General features: G+C 38.2%; 1 protein-coding gene across 4 annotated transcripts in view; it reads right to left on the bottom strand.

Moving 5' to 3' along the window:
• SP100 (SP100 nuclear antigen) overlaps positions 1 to 17,960 on the bottom strand; it is a 100,370-nt gene extending 82,410 nt beyond the window's left edge. For 2 of the 4 annotated variants that reach the window (XM_043578130.1, XM_043578131.1), the window contains exon 1: positions 17,800 to 17,960. In XM_043578130.1, the coding sequence (XP_043434065.1) occupies positions 17,800 to 17,831 (32 nt within the window). In that variant the 5' untranslated portion in view covers positions 17,832 to 17,960. The remainder of the gene's footprint in view (positions 1 to 17,799) is intronic. The other 2 variants (XM_043578128.1, XM_043578129.1) reach the window with 1 other exon arrangement.
• Positions 17,961 to 19,554: the final 1,594 nt, after the last annotated feature.

Here is a 19,554-nt window from a genome sequence, read left to right as displayed (position 1 = left end):
CTGACATTCGGCCATTGCTCATTCGGCCGGTGCTCGGTGAGACCCTCCCGCAGAGGGGCGGAACGGGTCAAAGCCGCGGTCCTTCGGAAGTAAGGGGTCGGGGAAAACAGCCGCGTCTGAGACAGGGCTCGGGAGAGAGGTGCTGCCTGGGACTAGGCCACGGACAGTGAAGAAGCCAGGAGTGGACGAAAGCTGAAGACAGAGGACGGTTGAGCGATTGCTGATTGCAGAGAAAATTCCCATACTAGAGACTGAGGAGCTGGGAGACGCCATTTTCAGCCCCCCGCGCAAGCGCATACGCACCTAAGAGCGCCGCAACCCTCCACCCCAGTAGGGTAGCAGCGCCATCTAGTGGAGAACGGAGCCAATACACCGAGCCCCACCCAATTGGGTCAACCTCGATCTTCAAGAACACAAGTCTCACCGCCGGCTTAGTTTATGGACTATAAAGCGCTGCATAGTCTGGCTTCTAGGGGAAAACGAAGTAATTTCAGTCCTATTTCAATCTGCTAGGTCCATCTATTCAATTTTCTTTCTTTTTTTTCTCTTTTACACTACTTTTCTTTGTCTTGAATACAAAAAGAGAAAAAATTCATTTTTATTTTCAATTGTTGTTAAAAATATTTTTCTTTAATTTTTTTTACTATTTTTTTACTTTTGTGTAAATTTTTTCAAATTCCATCTTACTTCCATCATTTTATTTTAGTTTACTTCAGTGTATTCACCTTTTCAAATTTTCAAATGATTTTTTTCTTTTTTCTTTCTTTTCTCTCTTTTTCGTTTCTTTTCATTTTCTTGAATGCAGAAAGAGAAAAACTTCATTTTTACTTTCAATTTCCATTAAAAATATTTTTCCTTAATTTTTTCACTGTATTTTTTGCTTTGATGTAATTTTTTTCAAATTCTATTTTACTTCCATCATTTTATTTTAGTCTACTACAGTGTATTCACTTTTTCAAATGATTTCTTTTTTTCTATGTTTTCCCTTTTTCATATCTTTTTTCTTGAATACAGAAAGAGAAAAAATCATTTTTATTTTTAATTTTTATTAAAAATATTTTTCATTTTTTCTACTATATTTTTACTTTTGTGTAAATTTTTTCAAGTTCTATTTTACTCCCATCATCTAATTTTAGTCTACTTCAGTGTATTCATTTTTTCAAATTCTCAAAGATTTCCTTTCCCCCCCCCTTTTTTTCTCTAATCTGTCAAACCACTTTCAACACCCAGACCAAAACACACCTAGGATCTAGCATCCTTTATTAGATTTGTGTGTGTGTGTGTTTAATTTTTTAATTTTAATTTTTTTTAATTTTTAATATTTTAAATTTTAATTTTTCTACATTATTAATTCCTTTTATCCCTTAAAAATGACCAAATGAAGGAATTCACCACAAAAGAAAGAGCATGAAGAAATGACAGCCAGGGATTTACCAACACAGATACAAGCAAGATGTCTGAACCAGAATTTAAAATCATGATAATAAGAATACTAGCTGGAGTCGAAAATAGATTAGAATCCCTTTCTGCAGAGATAAAAGAAGTAAAAAATAGTCAGAATGAAATTAAAAATGTTATAACTGAGCTGCAATACGGATGGATGCAGTGGCAGCAAGGATGGAAAAGGCAGAACAGAAAATCAGCGATATAGAGGACAAACTTACAGAGAATAATGAAGCAGAAAAAAAGAGGGAGATTAAGGCAAAAGAGCACGATTTAAGAATTAGAGAAATCAGTGACTTGTTAAAAAGGAGTAACATCAGAATCATAGGGATCCCAGAAGAGGAAGAGAGAGAAATAGGGGTAGAAGGTTATGTGAGCAAATCACAGCAGAAAACTTTCCTAACCTGGGGAAAGACAGACATCAAAATCCAGGAAGCACAGAGGACCCCCATTAGATTCAACAAAAACCGACCATCAAGAAGGCATATCATAGTCAAATTCACAAAATACTCAGGCAAGGAGAGAATCATGAAAGTGGCAAGGGAAAAAAAGTCCCTAACCTACAAGGGAAGACAGATCAGGTTTGCAACAGACCTATCCACAGAACCTTGGCAGGGCAGAAAGGAGTGGCAGGATATATTCAGTGTGCTAAATCAGAAAAATATGCTGCCAAGAATTCTTTATCCAGCAAGGTTGTCATTCAAAATAGGAGAGATAAAAAGTTTCCCAGACAAACAAAAATTAAAGGAGTTTGTGACCACTAAACCAGCCCTGCAAGAAGTTTTAAGGGGGACTCTCTGAGGGGAGAAAAGATGACTATCAAAAGCAACAAAGATTAGAAAGGACCCACAAACATACGGCCAACTAATCTTTGACAAAGCAGGAAAGAATATCCAATGGAATAAAGACAAAGCAGGAAAGAATACCCAATGGAATAAAGACAGTTTCTTCAGCAAATGTGGCTGGGAAAACTGGACAGCAGCATGAAGAAAAATGAACCTGGACCACTTTCTTACACCATACACAAAAATAAACTCAAAATGGATGAAAGACCTAAATGTAAGACAGGAAGCTGTCAAAATCCTTGAGAAGAAAGCAGGCAAAACCTCTTTGATCTTGGCCACAGCAACTTCTTATTCAACACGTCTCCAGAGGCAAGGGAAACAAAAGCAAAAATGAACTACTGGGACCTCATCAAAATAAAAAGCTTCTGCACAGCGAAGGAAACAATCAGGAAAACTAAAAGGCAACCAACGGTATGGGAGAAGATATTTGCAAATGACATATCAGATAAAGGGTTGGTATCCAAAATCTGTAAAGAACTTATCAAACTCAACACCCAAAAAACAAATAATCCAGTGACGAAAGGGGCAAAAGACATGAATAGACACTTCTCCAAAGAAGATATCCAGATGGCCAACTGACACATGAAAAAATGCTCAACATCACTCATTGTCAGGGAAATACAAGTCAAAACCACAATAAGATATCACCTCACACCTGTCAGCATGGCTAACATTAACAACTCAGGCAACAACAGATGTTGGTGAGGATGCGGAGACAGAGGATCTCTTTTGCATTGTTGGTGGGAATGCAAACTGGTGCAGCCACTCTGGAAAACAGTATGGAGGTTCCTCAAAAAATTAAAAATAGAACTACCCTATGACCCAGCAATTGCACTACTAGGTATTTATCCAAGGGATACAGGTATGCTGTTTGGAAGGGACACAGGCACCCCAATGTTTACAGCAGCACTACCAACAATAGCTGAAGTATGGAAAGAGCCCAAATGTCCATCGGTGGATGAATGGATGAAGAAAATGTGGTATATATATACAATGGAGTATTACTTGGCAACCAAAAACAATGAAATCTTGCCATTTGCAACTACGTGGTTGGAACTGGAGAGTATTTTGCTAAGTGAAATTAGTCAGAGAAAGACAAAACTCACATGACTTCATTCATATGAGGACTTTAAAAGACAAAACAGATGAACATAAGGGAAGGGAAACAAAAATAATATAAAAACAGGGAGTTTGACAAAACAGAAGAGACTCATAAATATGGAGAACAAACTGAGGGTTATGGGAGGGGTTGTGGGAGGGGGGATGGGCTAAATGGGTAAGGGGAACTAAGGAATCTACTCCTGAAATCATTGTTGCACTATATGCTGAGTAATTTGGATGTCAATTTTAAAAAATAAAAAATGAAATATAAAAAATATATATAATATATTATAAATAAATAATATATATTATAATACATAATAAATATATATAAATATAAATATATAATATATATTATATATAATATATATTATATAATTATAAATATATAATATATATTATAAATATATATTATAAATATATATAAATTATATATTATATATAAATTATAAATAATATAAAAATATAATAAAATTATATATTTATATATATAATAAAATAAAAATAAAAATTATAAAGAATTTAAATAATGTAAAAAATATATTATAAATATATATAAATTATAAATATATATATATTATTTTAATAGCTATTTCTTCAAAAAGATATTAAGAAGGTAAACACAAGACATCCAACATCATTAGTCATTAGGGGAAAAGCAAATTAAAACCAAAATGAGATACCAGTGCATACTTACTGACTTGGCTATAATCAAAGACATAATTAGCAAGATTGTGGAAAAATGGGAACCCTTACACACTGCTCGTGGGAAAGCATAATGTTACCATATAACCCAATAATTCCACTCCTAGATATCAACCTAGAAATGAAAACATGTTCACACAAATATGCAAATATTCATGGCAGCATTTCCATAATAGTCAAAAAATGGAAAAATTCCAAATGTCCATTAACAGGTATAAATGGATAAATAAAATGTGGTAGACCCATCCAGTATGTATTACTCAGCAATAACAAAGAATGAAATACTAATCATGCTACAACATGAATGAACTTCAAAATATTATGCTCAGTACAGGGCGCCTGGGTGGCTCAGTCGGTTGAGCGTCCGACTTCAGCTCAGGTCATGATCTCGCAGTCTGTGAGTTCGAGCCCCGCATCGGGCTCTGTGCTGGCAGCTCAGAGCCTGGAGCCTGCTTCGGATTCTGTGTTTCCCTCTCTCTCTGCCCCTCCCCTCCTCATGCTCTGTCTCTCTTTGTGTGTCAAAAATAAATAAACATAAAAAAATTTTTTTAAATATTATGCTCGGTAGAAGCCAGATGTGCAAGACCACCTACTGTATGATTCCATCTATATGAAATATCCAGAAAAAGGAAATCTACAGAGACAGAAAGTAGATTAGTAGTGACCTGGGGCTGGGGGATAGGAACAGGGACCAACTACAAATGACAAAAAAAACTGCAAACTTTGTGAGGTAATGAAATGCTCTAAATTTGGATTGTGCTGATGGCTGCAGAACTCTATAAATTTGCTAAAAATAATTAAGTTGTACACTTAAACAGGTGAATTTTATAGTATGTAAATTATACCTCATTAAAACTGCTTTAAAAAATAAAGGTAGGCATATTAATAGCTGAATAGACTCAGTTGAAGAAAAGTTAATTAGATGTATTTTTTTCCTGGAATGTAAGAAAAAAGAAGATCTGGCAAGTGTGAAGAAAATAAGATATACTGCAAAATCTGATGTTTTGACGTTCTGCCAGTGGGAATTTTAAAAGGAGAGGAGAAAGAATGAGGACACAAGATCCAATAAAAAGAGGGGGGAGGGGAATTTCAGAATGATAGCTAGAACTCCTTTTTTAAGTTATTATTTAAATTCCAGTTAGTTAACATACAATAGTTTCAGGTATAGAATTTTGTTACTCAACACTAACATACAACACCTGGTAATCGTCAAAACAAGTGCCCTTCCCAATCCCCACCTCATATTTAACCAATCCCCCTGCCCACTTCCTCTCTGGTAACCACCAGTTACCCCACCCATGTTTGTTTGTTTTGTTTCTAAAATTCCACATATGAGTAAAATCATATATTTGTCTTTCTCTGTGCATTATCAACGATAGCAAAACTATGGATAGAACCCCAAATGTCCATCAACTGATGAATGGATAAGGAAGATGTGGTTTATATATACACTAGAATATTAGTCATAACAAAGAATGAAATCTTGCCATTTGCAATGACATGGATGGAGCTAGAGTATTATGCCAAACGAAATGAATCAGAGAAAGGTAGAACTTTATATTAAAAAGGCTCATCAAGTACAGAGAATGAGTATTTAAAACACATACCTAGATGTATTATGGTGAAATCTAGAACATCAAGGATAACAAACAAACCATAATGGTTACAGAAAGTAAAAGCGACTTACCTACAAGAAATGAAAATTGGATGGAAGTTGGAATTTTCCTATGCAACACCGAATTCAGGAAGACAGTGAAGAAAAATGACCAAAATTTAAGTGAACTTTAATTTTAAACATACACAAACATTCATTCACGTATAAAAGTAAAATGAAGACATTTTCAGCCTCAAAAATTTCATGGAGGGCATAGGAAGAGGGATGAGGAAAAGAAAATCAAGTTCCAGTTTTTAGCTTAAAAAAAGGTACTAAATAACTCCAGGCATTGGGAGAATAATACAAGCCTAAGTATGTTTATTAAAAATTAAATTTCAACAACAACAAAAAAGGCAATACTTCCAATGTATCGGGGGGAAATATGGAGCAAAGGAAATGCAACCAATTCAAAAACAGGTAAGAAAGAAGGTGAGAGAACCAGAAGAAATTCTTGTAAATATTAATAACTAAGAGAGTAAGAATAAACATAAATATACTAGTGATCAAAATAAATGCTAATGGAATAAAGTGACATAAAATATGAGAATATATAGATTGGATAGGAAATAAAATTCAGCTGTATATATTTTTTATCGATCTAAAATTGGCATATGATATTATATTCAGGTATACAACATAATAATTTGATATTTGCATACACTACAAAGTCACCACAATAAGCTTCATTACCACTCATCACCATGCAACTGGTCCCCTCACCCATTTTGTCTACCCCCACCCCCATCCTCTCTAAATAACCACAGATCTGTTCTCTGTGCTTATGAAGGGTTTTTGTTGTTTCTTTGTTTTTTAGATTCTACATATAAGTGAAATCATATGGTATTTGTCTTTTTCTGACTTATTTCACTGGGCATAATACCCTCAAGGTCCAGCCACATTGTTACAAGTGCCAAGATTTTCTTCTTTTTTATACCTGAGGAGTATTCCATTGTATAGTATTATATAGAGAGTAGTTATATCATATATAATGTTGCAATGAACATAGGATTGAATATATCTTTTCAAATTAGCATTTTTCTTTTCTTCAGATAAATACCCAGAAGTAGAATTGATGGGTCGTATATATGATAGCTCTATTTTTCATTTTTTGAGGAACATCCATACTGTTTTCACTGGCTGTACTAATTCATATTCTGATTAATTGTTCATGAAGTTTCCTTTTCTCCACATCCTCACCAACACTTGTTATTTCTTGTCTTTTTGGCAATAGCCATTCCGACTGGTGTGAGGTGATATCTCATTGTGGTTTGGATTTGCATTTCTCTGCTGATTAGTAATGTTGGGCATAGTTTCATAGTCCATTGGTCATTTTTATTTCTTTTTTGAAAAAAAAAAACTGTCTATTTAGAGCCTTTGCCCATTTTTAAATCAGACTTGGGTTTTTGCTATTGAGTTGTTTGAGTTCTTCATATATCTTATACATTAACTCCTTAGTGAACATATGATTTGCAAATATTTTCTCCCATTCAGTAGGCTGCCTTTTCATTGTTGGCTGATGGTTTCTTTTGCTGTGCAGAAGCTTTTTAATTTAATGTATCCCATTTGTTTATTTTTGCTTTTGTTGCCTTTGCTTTTGAATCAAATGCAAAAATTCAACACCAAGACCAATATCAAGGAGCTTATCACTTATGTTTTCTTCTAGGAATTTTCTGGTTTCAGGTCTTACATTCAAGTCTTTAATCCATTTGAGTTAATTTTTGTGTACACTGTATTCTATTTATAAGGGACATAGAAAAAATAAAATGGCTCAAAAACACTGGAAATAAAGGGATTGGAAAAGACACATGAAACAAACACAAAGTAAAGCGTGCTCTGTAGCAAAACTAAAATCAAAAGCAAATGGAAGTTAGGTTGAAAAGCCTTACAAAGAATGTAGAAGGTTATTTCATACTCATAAAATATACACTTCACCAGACTTCATGGTAGAAGTCATTATGTGTAAGAAAATATCTTTAAAATATTGAGGGGACATGTTTTACAGCTATGTAGTGCCAGAGCTAGGGTTTGGAACACCTCTCCCCAAATTTCCTACCTACTCTCTCAGCTCCTACCCTCCATCCTGGCTGGCCTTCGATAGCACAATATTAATCACTACATTATATTACCCTTCAAACATGGAAAACCTGCAAAATCACATGCATTAGGCCACAAGAAAAATAACAATAGATTCTGAAATGGAAAACAATCTTAAGGAACACATTTTCTAACCACATGTCATAGATCAGAACAAACAACCAGGACAAAGGAACTCCTCCAATATTATGCACTGGGAATATTTTAAAACTCTTTCCAAACAGTCCTTAGTTTAAAGAGAAAATCAAGATAGAAATTACAGATGAGTAAGAAATAAATTCTAATGAAAACATATAAGACCACAAACATATAAGAACCACGGATATACCCAAAGTAGCAAAGAGATAAACATTCATGGCCTAAGAAACATTTTTTTAGAAAATAAGAGACACTGAAAAGTAAACTAAGTTTTAAATTTTTTTAAATGTTGATTTATTTTTGAGACAGAGAGACAGAGTGTGAGCGGAGGAGGGGCAGAGAGAGAGAGAGGGAGACACAGAATCCAAAGCAGGCCCCAGGCTCTGAGCTGTCAGAACAGAGCCGGACATGGGGCTCGGAGTCATGAACCCACGAACCGTGAGATCATGACCTGAAGTCAGACACCCAACCGACTGAGCCACCCAGGCGCCCCAATAAACTAAGTTTTAAATCAAAGTATTAAGAAAAGAGGTCAAGGAAATTCCACCCCCCAAGGAAATTGAAGACAAAAATGAGGAAAGAAAAAAAATATGAAAATAAAGAAAAGCAGGATTTAATTAAATCTCAAACAAAAAAATCAGAGTAATGGATCAATACAACCAAAAGATGATTCCTTGAAGAGAACAACAAAATGGAAAATTTGATCAAGAGAATGAAAGATGGGTGCCTGGGTGGCTCACTCGGTTAAGCGACTGACCTTAGCTCAGGTCATGATCTCACAGTCGGTGAGTTCAAGCCCCGCTTTGGGACCTATGCTGACAGCTCAGAGCCTGGAGCCTGCTTCAGATTCTGGGTCTCCCTCTCTTTGCCCCTCCCTGACTCACTCTCTCTCTCTCTCTCTCTCTCTCTCAAATATAAATAAACATTAAAAAAAAGAGAGAGAGACCAAAAGAAAAGACATAAATGAACAATGCTAGGAATGAGGAAAAGGATGTGTCTGCAGTTAAGGAAAAGATTAAAACTTTACAAAAGAAATCCCTATATATTAAAACTTTACAAAAGAAATCCTTGTATAATTTTCTACCAATAAATATGACAACCTAGGAAAAAAAGCTTACTTTTTAGGAAAATATGAATCATCAAAACTGAGAGTCAACATGAGAACTAAATAGAATTAAAAGTGATAGAATAAATGTATAATGTACTTTGAGACATACCCTATCCCTGCCTTTTCCCCACACCTACACACACAAATATCAGTTTCAGAGGCACCTGGATGGCTCATTCAGTTAAGTATCTGACTCTTGATTTCTGCTCAGGTCATGATCCCACAGTTGTGAACAGAGCCCTATGTCAGGCTTTGCTCTGGGTGTGGAGTCTGCTTAAGATTCTCCATCTCTCCTTCTCCCTCGGCCCCTCCCCTGCTCACTCTCTCTCTCTCAAAAAATAAAAACGGTAACAAATATCAGTTTCGAACAGTTTTATGGACAATTTCCAGCAATCCTTCACAAAACAGAAAATGTCCATATTAAACAAACCATTTCAATATATTTTTTTAAATTTCAAATCACCCCAAATCATCAATAGACTACTATATTTCTTCTATAAATGCCAGATAAATACAAGGTAAATGAACATCCTCAATAATTAGCAAACCAAATTCAACAATACATTAAAAGATCATACACCATGATCAAGTGGAATTTGTTCCAAGGATACAAGGGTGGTTCAATATCAGGAAATTGATCTACATGATACACACATTAATAAAATAAAGGATACAGGTTATATGATCATCTCAACAGATGCAGAAAAAGTATTAGACAAAACTCAACATCCATTTATGATAAAAATTCTCAACAAAGTAGGTTTAGAGTGAACACATCTCAGCATAATAAAGGGCATAAATGACAAACCCACAGCTAACATCATGCCCAATAGGGAAAAGTTAAAAGTGTTTCCTCTAAGATCATGAACAGGACAAGGATGCCCTCCATCTTGCCACTTGTATTCAACATAGTACTGGAAGTCTTAGCTATAGCAATCAGACAAGAAAAAGAAATAAAAGGCATCCAAATCAGTAAAGAAGATGTAAAACACTCACTGTTTGAAGATGACATGATACTATATGTGAAAAAAAAACCTAAAAACCACCAAAAACACTATTAAATCTAATAAATACATTCAGTAAATTTTCAGGATACAAAATTAATATACAGAAATCTGTTGCGTTTTCTCTATACTAATAATGAACTAACAGAAAAAGAAATTAAGAAAACAACCCCATATACAATTGCATCAAAAATAATAAAATACTTAGGAATAAACTTAACCAAGGAGGTGAAAGAACAGTACTCTGAAAACTATAAGATATTGATGAAAGAAATTGATGATGACACAAATAAATAGATATACTATGGTCATGGATTGGAAGAATTAATGTTAAAATTTCCATGCTACCCAAAGCAATATACAGATTCGATGTAATTTTTATTAAAATACCAACAACATTTTTTTCACAGAACTAGAACAAATAACCCAAAAATTTGTATGGAACCACAAAGGATCCCACGTATCTAGAGAAATCTTGAGAAGGAAAAACAAAGCTGAAGGCATCACAATCCCAGATTTCATGATATACTACAAAGCTATGATAATCAAAACATTATGGTACTGGCACAAAAATAGACACAGAAATTGATGGAACAGAATAGAGAGCCTGAAAATAAACCCACACTTATACAGTTAAGTAAACTATGACAAAGGAGGCAAGGATAGGGGGAAAAGACAGTCTCTTCAATAAATGGTGCTGGGAAAACCGGACAGCTACGTGCAAAAGAATGACACTGGATTGCTATCTTACACCATACACAAAAATAAACCCAAAATGGCTTTAAGACCTAAATGTAAGACCTAAAACCATAAGACTCCTGAAAGAAAACATAGGTAGTAACCGCTTGGACATAGGTAGTAAACTCTTAGCAATGTATTTTTTTGGATCTCTTTAGGCAAGGGCAACAAAAGCAAAACTAAACAGCTGGGACTACATCAAACTAAAAAGCTTTTGCACAGTGAAAGACACCATTAACAAAATAAAAAGTCAGCCTACTAAAGGGGAGAAGATATTTGCAAATGATATATTCCATAAGGGGTTAGTATCCAAAACATATAAAGAACTCTTACAACTCAACATCAAAAAAGCCCCAACAATCCAATTAAAAAAATGGACAGAGGACCTGAATGGACATTTTTTCAAAGAAGACATAGAGATGGCAAACAGACATAGGAAAAGATGCTCAACATCACTAATCATTAAGGAAGTGCAAATCCAAACTACAATGGGATATCACCTCACATCTGTCAGAATGGCTGGAATCAAAAAGACAAATAACAAGTGTTGGCAAGGATGTGGAGAAAAAAAAAAACTTGCACCCTGTTGGTGGGAATGCAAACCGGTGCAGCCATCATGTAAAAACAGTATGGAGGTTCCTCAAAAAATTAAAAATAGACATACCATATGATCCAGAAGTCTACTTCTGGGTATTTACCTGAAGAAAATGAAAACACTAATTCAAAAAGATATATGCACCCTAGGTTCACTGAAGTACTGTTTATGATCGCCAAGATATAGAAGCAACCTAAGTTTCCATCAATAGATGAATGATTAAGGAACATGTGGTGTGCGTGCATGTATGTGTGTGTGTGTGTGTGTGTGTGTGTGTGTGTGTGTGTGTGTGTGTAATATTACTCAGCCATAAAAAAAGAAGGAAATCTTGTCATTTGCAATGATGGGTGACTTAGAAGGTATTATGTTAAGTGAAACAAGTCAGAGAAAGACAAATACTAAATGATTTCATTTATGTGTGAAATCTAAAAAATAAATGAATAAACAAAACAGAAACAGACTCATACATACAGGGAACAAAATGATGACTGCCAGAGAGGAGGTAAGTAGGGGAATGGGCAAAACAGGTGAAGGGGATTAAGAGGTACAAACTTCCAGTTATAAAATAAGTAAATCAAGGGATGTAAAGTACAGCACAGGGAATATAGCCAGTAATATTATAATAATTATGTTTGGTGACAGATGGTAACTAAACTTACTGTGGTGATCATTTCATAATGTATACACATGTTGAATCACTCTGTTGTACACCTGAAACTAATATAACATTGTATGTCAACCATACTTTGATTAAAACAAAAAACAAACCCCAATTAACAAAAACCAAAAGACATCAACTCACAAATTCAAGGTCTGGAAACCCCAAAAGGATAAACGCAAAACAAAAACAAAAAATTTAAAAAAAAATTTTTTAACGAATCTAGACTCATTACGTATACATTCTAAGAGAAAAATCTTAAAAACATTCAGAGAAAAACTTCGTGAGTCACAACCAAACGTCAAGCAATAAACTTTGAAAACTGCCAGTTAATCAACCAATCCATCAATGACTGGAAGTTCCTGGTGTGGTGGCACAGGATTCAAAAACTCCAATCTTCCCCAACTCACACAAGCCATACAGATTTCTGTTGGAAAGACCGTAAAAGTTGAGAATAGCATCTAAGAATGTTACTGAAGACATGAAACTATGTATGGTGAGGCTTCACCAGGAGGAAGTAAAGCAAAAGGAGAGACCAGAGAGGCAGGCAAACAGCCGCTTTTGACTTAGGGGCATTTGCTGATCCTGGAGAATCAGAACCTCAGGTCTGACAGCTTTAAGGGGAGAGAGGGACAGAAATGAAGTCTAGAGTCCATACAAGATGGAGGGTCCAGGGGTGCCTGGATGGCTCAGTGGGTTAAGCGTAAGATTCTTGGGTTCGGCTCTGATCATGATCTCCCAGCTCACGAGTTCAAGCCCCGCAACAGGCTCTGAGCTGACAATGTGGAGCCTGCTTGGGATTCTCTGTCTCTGCCTCTCTCTCTGCTCTTCCCCGCTCACTCTCTGTTTCTCTCTCTCAAAAACAAACAAACAAAAAGATGGAGGGTCCAGCGGGAGTCCCAGCTACCACCACCACATCTTCCCAGTGAGAATTCCGTGAAGGGGGCAGCTGTAGCCTGGAATAATGGCACTCCCAGAGAACCACCTGGCTTCACCCAGGTGCTCTCAGACGCTGACCCGTGTTCAAGAGTTTTCAGAGACACCTGGGTTTGGCAAACAGAAACCCTTTCCAAACCTTCATTGCAGTCCTTGATTTACCTACAAATAATTTCCCCAATACAATGCTAATACACAAAAACACCCGGCAAAATGATCTTTGTAATCAGAAGAAAATTTATCCCTTTGTGGAAAGGGGAAAATGGTAACTTTACAGTGGAGGAGCCTGGCAAATGCCACCCTAATTAAATAATCAAGGTCAACTTCCCTGGTGCTAAGTCAGGTTGGCTATATCCCCAGATATGATGTGATGAGAAGGGCACTTCACTTCTGTGGTATTCTCTCAAAAAAACCCTCAATCAGTCTAATCATGAGAAAAACATAAAGATGAACAGAAATTAAAAAATGGTCTACAAGATGGGGCGCCTGGGTGGCTCAGTCAGTTAAGCGGCCGACTTCGGCTCAGGTCATGATCTCGCGGTCTGTGAGTTCGAGCCCTGCATCGGGCTCTGTGCTGACAGCTCGGAGCCTGGAGCCTGTTTCAGATTCTGTGTCTCTCTCTCTTTGACCCTCCCCCGTTCATGCTCTGTCTCTCTCTGTCTCAGAAATAAATAAACGTTAAAAAAAAATTTTTAATGGTCTACAAAAAATAAAAATAAAAAAAGAACTAAAAAACCGCCCAAAACCCAGAAAACTAAAATAACTAACCAAATAAGAACAAAAACAAAACAAAAAGAAAAAAAAAACAGCCTACAAAATGCCTGACCAGTAGTACTCTTCAAACTATTAAGATCATGAAAAACAAAGCGAGACTGAGAACTTGTCACAGACCAGAGGGAATAAGTGACAGGCTGGCTAGATTAAATGTGGAGCCCTGGATTGGATCCTAAAAACAGAATATGTGCGTTGATGGAAAATCTGTTGAAACTGAAAACAAGTCCAGGGTTTAATTCACGCTGACGTTACCAATATTGGTTTTTCATTTTTGAAAAACGTAACCAGAGTCACATAAGAGGATAATGTCGCAGGAAATAAGTCTGGGTGTGCAGAATACAGAAACTTCTGTACTGTCTTTGCGACTTTTCTTTAAGTATAAAATTATTCCAAAATTTAAAAGTTTATTTAAAAAAATTGTGAGAACCAGCAGAAACAACAGAAAACAGGGCTACAAACACCTCCTATGTTGAAAATATCAGATGCCAATATAAAACTTCTCTAATCTAAGTATTTTATAAACTCTTTTCATAAAAGAAACCTACAGCAAACATCATCCATAACTGTGCAGTGATAAAAACTTTCCCTTTGAAATTAGGATCAAGATGGAATCATTACCATCAGTACTTGTATTTGCCATGTACAAAGTACCTAGCACACACGGTAAGGCAAGAAAAAGGAGTAATACGTAGAAGGATTAGATCAGAAGAAACAGAACTGTCATTGTGTTTACATTATGTAAAACCCCATATATACATATATGTATATATAAGTCATTAGAATTCAAAAGAGTTTGGCAAAGTTTTCATTTATTTTTGTATCTTTGTTACAAGCAGCTAGACAGCCTATTTTAAATTATGTAGATTTGATATAAAGATATCAAGTATCTATGAATAAATCTAGCAGAAGTATAAGACCTCTATAGAGAGAAATATAATTTTTATTAGCAAATCTAGTTTAATTAGTAATATGCATATACCACAGTAATGAGATAGAAGACACAATGTTGTAAAGGTATGAATCCTCTGCAAACTGATCTATAGATTCAACGCGATCTAAATGAATTCCTGGCAAGATATTGACAAGCCAATTTGGAGACGCAAAGGGCCAAGCCACTTTGGAAGAAAAGAAGGTAAGAAGATTTACTGCCACAGATATCAAAAGTTCATCTGAAGTCATGGTCACGATGACAACGTGGTGCGTGGGGAGTAAGAAAAGGCTCGTGCAGGCCAGTGCTGGAAGAGAGAGCCCTTGAAATGGGCCCTGCATACAAGACCACTGAGTAGTGAAGACAGTGGTGTTGCAGATCAGCAGGGGAAAAGGATAGTGTAATTAATAAAAGTTTCCTCAGGGAAAAAAAATTTTTGATAAGAATCAAATTAGAGCCTTTCAACTGTAGATCAGATGGGAAGCAATTCAGTCTCAGATAAGATGAGACATTTGGGGGGAAAAAACATTCACCCAGATCAAGTCTGTGTATAGCGGAGTTGGGGGGGGGCGTCCATCACGAGTGACATAGGCTATAAAACCACCACAGGCCTGGGAGAAAGCAAGTAAAAACAGCACTGAAACCAAACTGCTGACAGAATCGACCTGGAAGAACAACCCAGGGGATGAAGAAAAAATCCCCGAAGCGCTTACAGTCATCCAAAAGCCTGCAGAGATCTAGATACAAATTCAGATACCTCATCTGTCCCCCCACCAAAAAAAAAAAAACACAACCGACTTTACAAAAAATGGAAATAACAAGAAATGAAAAAGCGACTAAAAAATAATTGTCATGGAAGAAAAGTTTGAGACCACCCTTCTGAGCAGAATGTTAAAAAGTGAAAGAGGTGAAAATTTAGGGAGCAGATAGAAGCGGTGAAGGCTAGCATTGCTTCGGTGGAAGAATCGTTTGGCCCCCAAATTGAAAAAGTAAACGTTTTGGAGATGTGAGAGAAGAAACTTCCTGTGCAACGAAGATAGACTTGAATCCGCCATCTTCAAAACACAAGAACTGTGGTTCAAGAGTATGCATGGAATTCATCAGTAATTTTTCTGTTTCACTTTAATTATTTATAACAACGAGGGTGCATCTAGCTCATGAAGTCAATACTATAATAAGTCTACATTGTACGTCGTCAGCTTTAACAAGATAAAGTCACCATAAACAGAGTTCAAAGACAAGGAGAGTATATACCTTTCAGAATATTTAGCAAATTCTCCCTTTTCATCAAAGAAAGGACAGTCATGTCAACTGAATGGCATCGGCCATAAATAAAGCAGCAATTCACAAAAGAGGCAGATGGCCAATAAACGTGAAAAACTGTCCAACCTCCCCCTGCAATTGGGAAAATGCACATTAAAAGAAGGTGCAGCTCCTTATCCAGCACCTTTGCAAAGGTTGGGCATGGGGAGATGGTTTATCTCATTTGATATTGTTAAGAGAACATATCGGTTTAGCTTCTTAGAAAGACAATTTGGCAGGATCTATAGACAAGTAAATATTAGTAACCTCTGCCTCCACGATTCCACGTTTTGGGTTGTTGACACAAGACAATACTTGTAAGCGTGCAAAAATATAAGGAAATAGATTATTCTTATCATAGCTTGTTGGTAAAGTGAACAATCAAATATGACCTAAATTGTCCATCAATGGGGAGTGGGGGATGATTTAAAAATTATGGCATATCGATTCTATGGGATAGCAATAGCTATTAAAATAGCTCTTAAAAAGAATGAAGTATGGAGCGCCTGGGTGGCTCAGTCGGTTGGGCATCTGACTTCAGCTCAGGTCATGATCTCACAGTCCAGGAGTTCGAGCCCTGTGCTGACAGCTCAGAGCCTGGAGCCTGCTTCGGATTCTGTGTCTCCCTCTCTCTCTGCCCCTCCCCTGCTCATGCTCTCTCTCTTTCTGTCTCAAAAATAAATAAAAAAAAAATCATTTTTAAAAAAGAATGAAGTAGATCTATATGATTATTAAGGTGATCTCTAGGATCTTCACTCTTAAAATAAGAGAAAACGAAAAATGCAAAACAGCATATACAATATAATCCCATTTATTAAAAACACAAAGCACAGAGTGCATATATAGGAAAATAAGCTATACATGGAAATACGTAGAAAACGATCTGAAAGGCTGTGCCTGAAACGCTTAATAGGACCCAGATTAGAAGCTGCATTGGGGTAGGCAGTAAACAGGAATTTTTCCCTCTACATACCTTCATTTGGTGTAAAATTTTATGAACAAGAATGTATAATGTATTCCTTTTGTATTAAACAATAAATTAATTAAAAATATTAAGTAATATCATTTCTGACCCAATGCTAGAGAATAAGATAGGATTTCTACCTCCCTCCTCCCCGCCTTTTTCTTTCCTTTTCTTTTCTTTTCTTTTCTTTTCTTTTCTTTTCTTTTCTTTTCTTTTTTTTTTTTTTTTGTCCGAGGCATAACCCATTCCAGAACAGAAAATCAAAGTAAAGACAAAAAACCTGAGCCTGCACTACTCTTTGGCGGTCTGGGCCCTTCTCTTCCCTTTTACTTCCTTTGGTCATGATGACGAGGAAGAACCCCCCCAGCCAGAGACAGGAATGGCGCAGGCGCTGACAGAAGCCTGTTCACAGGACAGGTGTGAGACCATAGCCAGTGTTTGAACCTGTCAGATGTTTCCCCTGAACTTTATGTTTGCTCAACTGCCTTCTTTGAAATGGCTCGTGAAAGTAGGGGAGGCCTGAGGGAAACGAGACAGTTCAGAGGTCACGAACAAAAAACAAATCCCTGTCCTAAAACCCTGGGACTTCAGAGGGGCCTCTGTCTGAGCAGCATGACAAAACGGGAAAGTCATGTGTGCAGATGAAAACCTGATTTCCTCATTGCCTAGTCCTCTACTTTATTTACGTTGCTAGTGAGCATTCTTGGAAACTGGGTAAAGTAGAGATTTAGGTTAGTGTCTTTAGAAGGACACCGGAGCAGACAGGCCATGGGCAGAGAGAGAGGTTCAAAGGGAGGGAGATGAAGACTAACCTGGTGCTGAGGTCGCTGCCCCCATCAGCCATCTTTCCGCTCTGGGCCCCGCCTGGGCCCCGCCTGGGCCTCAAGTGTGGCCTCCGAACCCTCCAGTTGGGGTGGCCCGGGTCAGGGTAGCTGCTGAGCCCAGAGCAGGAAGTTTGTGAATTGACTCACGCAGAGGCAGCTCCGCCCAAATGGGGAAAAGGGAAGTGAAAGTATCTCTCAGTTGCTGGGCAGACAGACTTGTGGCAGCAGGAACAAAGGAGTGACAGTCAGGGCCTGGAGGAGCAGGGCCAGCCCCCTGGAGGGGGGCCACTTCGGTGTGCAAAGACACGGAAATATCTATGTGTCCATAAGTGTTTCTGTCCTTCTATCTAAGGTTTCCGAGGGTAATAGGGGTGGGGAGAGGGGAGCTGTGTGTTTGCCACCTTCCCCTCGCCAACGAGGCTGTGGGGGGGACAGAGGGAGAGACAGAAACTTAAAATCTCCCTTCCTGCGGGAGAGCCTGGACCCCGACCAGGTAAGGTCCCAGCATGGGAACACAGGGCTGGAGAGAGCACAAATGCTCAGCATCATAAACCCGGGGGAATGTGCTTAGTGTTCCTGGAACTCAGTCAGACGTAAGGGAGAAATCAGCAAGGCTGCAGCCAAGGTGATGACGGTGGCTAATATCTCAGGTGCAAAGGTTTAAGGTGCCCCCAACTTCTGAATTGCATCCAGGGAGAAGGAGACACGTGGAAAGAAGTCTCTGGAATGCTGACCGGCACAGGCTTCCCTTGGATGCAGATGGAGATTGGAACCGAGATGATCTGGAAGCAAATACATGGGCAGGCGAGCCCCGCTGGGAGGGTGACCCTCTGCCTCGGAGTCCTATCTGTTCACAGATTTCTCATTCGGATTTGGAGTCATCATTCCACAAAGCATGAGACTTAATTACATTTGAAACTGCAGGGGAAAGAGGTTTCTACCCTCTTTCCGTGGATGTTCTGTCTTCCCCGCAGAGGGGTGAACATCAGTCTGGTTGGGATTCCAGGATGCTTCTAAGGACGTCTTTAACCACGAGCAGGGTCTCTGTGTGCACCAGGTGCTGCACGCTTGTGGATCTCGTCCCCTCTCCCTCTCTCACTCACTCTCAGGGGTACAAGGACTAGTAAGTTGAGCTACTGTTGGGCACAACTGTCCTCTGCTTCTTGCCTCCATAGGACATGTGGCCCAGACAAGGCCTGACACAGACGACACGACTTTTCTAGCGTCCCCTGTCTCTGTCCCTGGGCAGCAGGCTGACCCAGGCGACCACCGTGCCGGGTGTTGGCATAAACGTGCCAGCTTTTCCGTGGCTCTGCTTAGGGTCGCTGAGATGAGCACTTGGAATAGAGGCCACCGAGCAGCTAGCCAGTGGGGTAGGGAGATCCACAGGTGGCCCTCGTGGGGCTGACAGTGACACCTGGGGCTGGTCCTGGCCTGGAAGGAGGGAAGGGGCTGCCCCCGTGGGGCCAGGGGGAGCTGGACACGCATCACCTCTGTAAGAGCAGCAGTGGTTCCTGAGGAATCTGGAGGCCTCTGTAAAGAAAGCGAAGTTTCTATGATCCAGAAAAAGCCAGACCCGCCAGGTTAGGATAGGGACAGGACCAGCTTGAGGAGCAGATTTCACTCCTGAAAATCCTCCTGGACTCATTTGAAGGAAACAAGGAAGCGCCTGGGGCACTTTCTGCAACTTCAAGGAACACTGACACCAGGGCCACCGTCACTGTTCCGGAAGTAGCACAAGTG

Source organism: Prionailurus bengalensis, chromosome C1, assembly GCF_016509475.1.
Source record: "Prionailurus bengalensis isolate Pbe53 chromosome C1, Fcat_Pben_1.1_paternal_pri, whole genome shotgun sequence".
NCBI lineage: Eukaryota > Metazoa > Chordata > Mammalia > Carnivora > Felidae > Prionailurus > Prionailurus bengalensis.
This window is presented reverse-complemented; position numbering and strand designations above follow the sequence as displayed.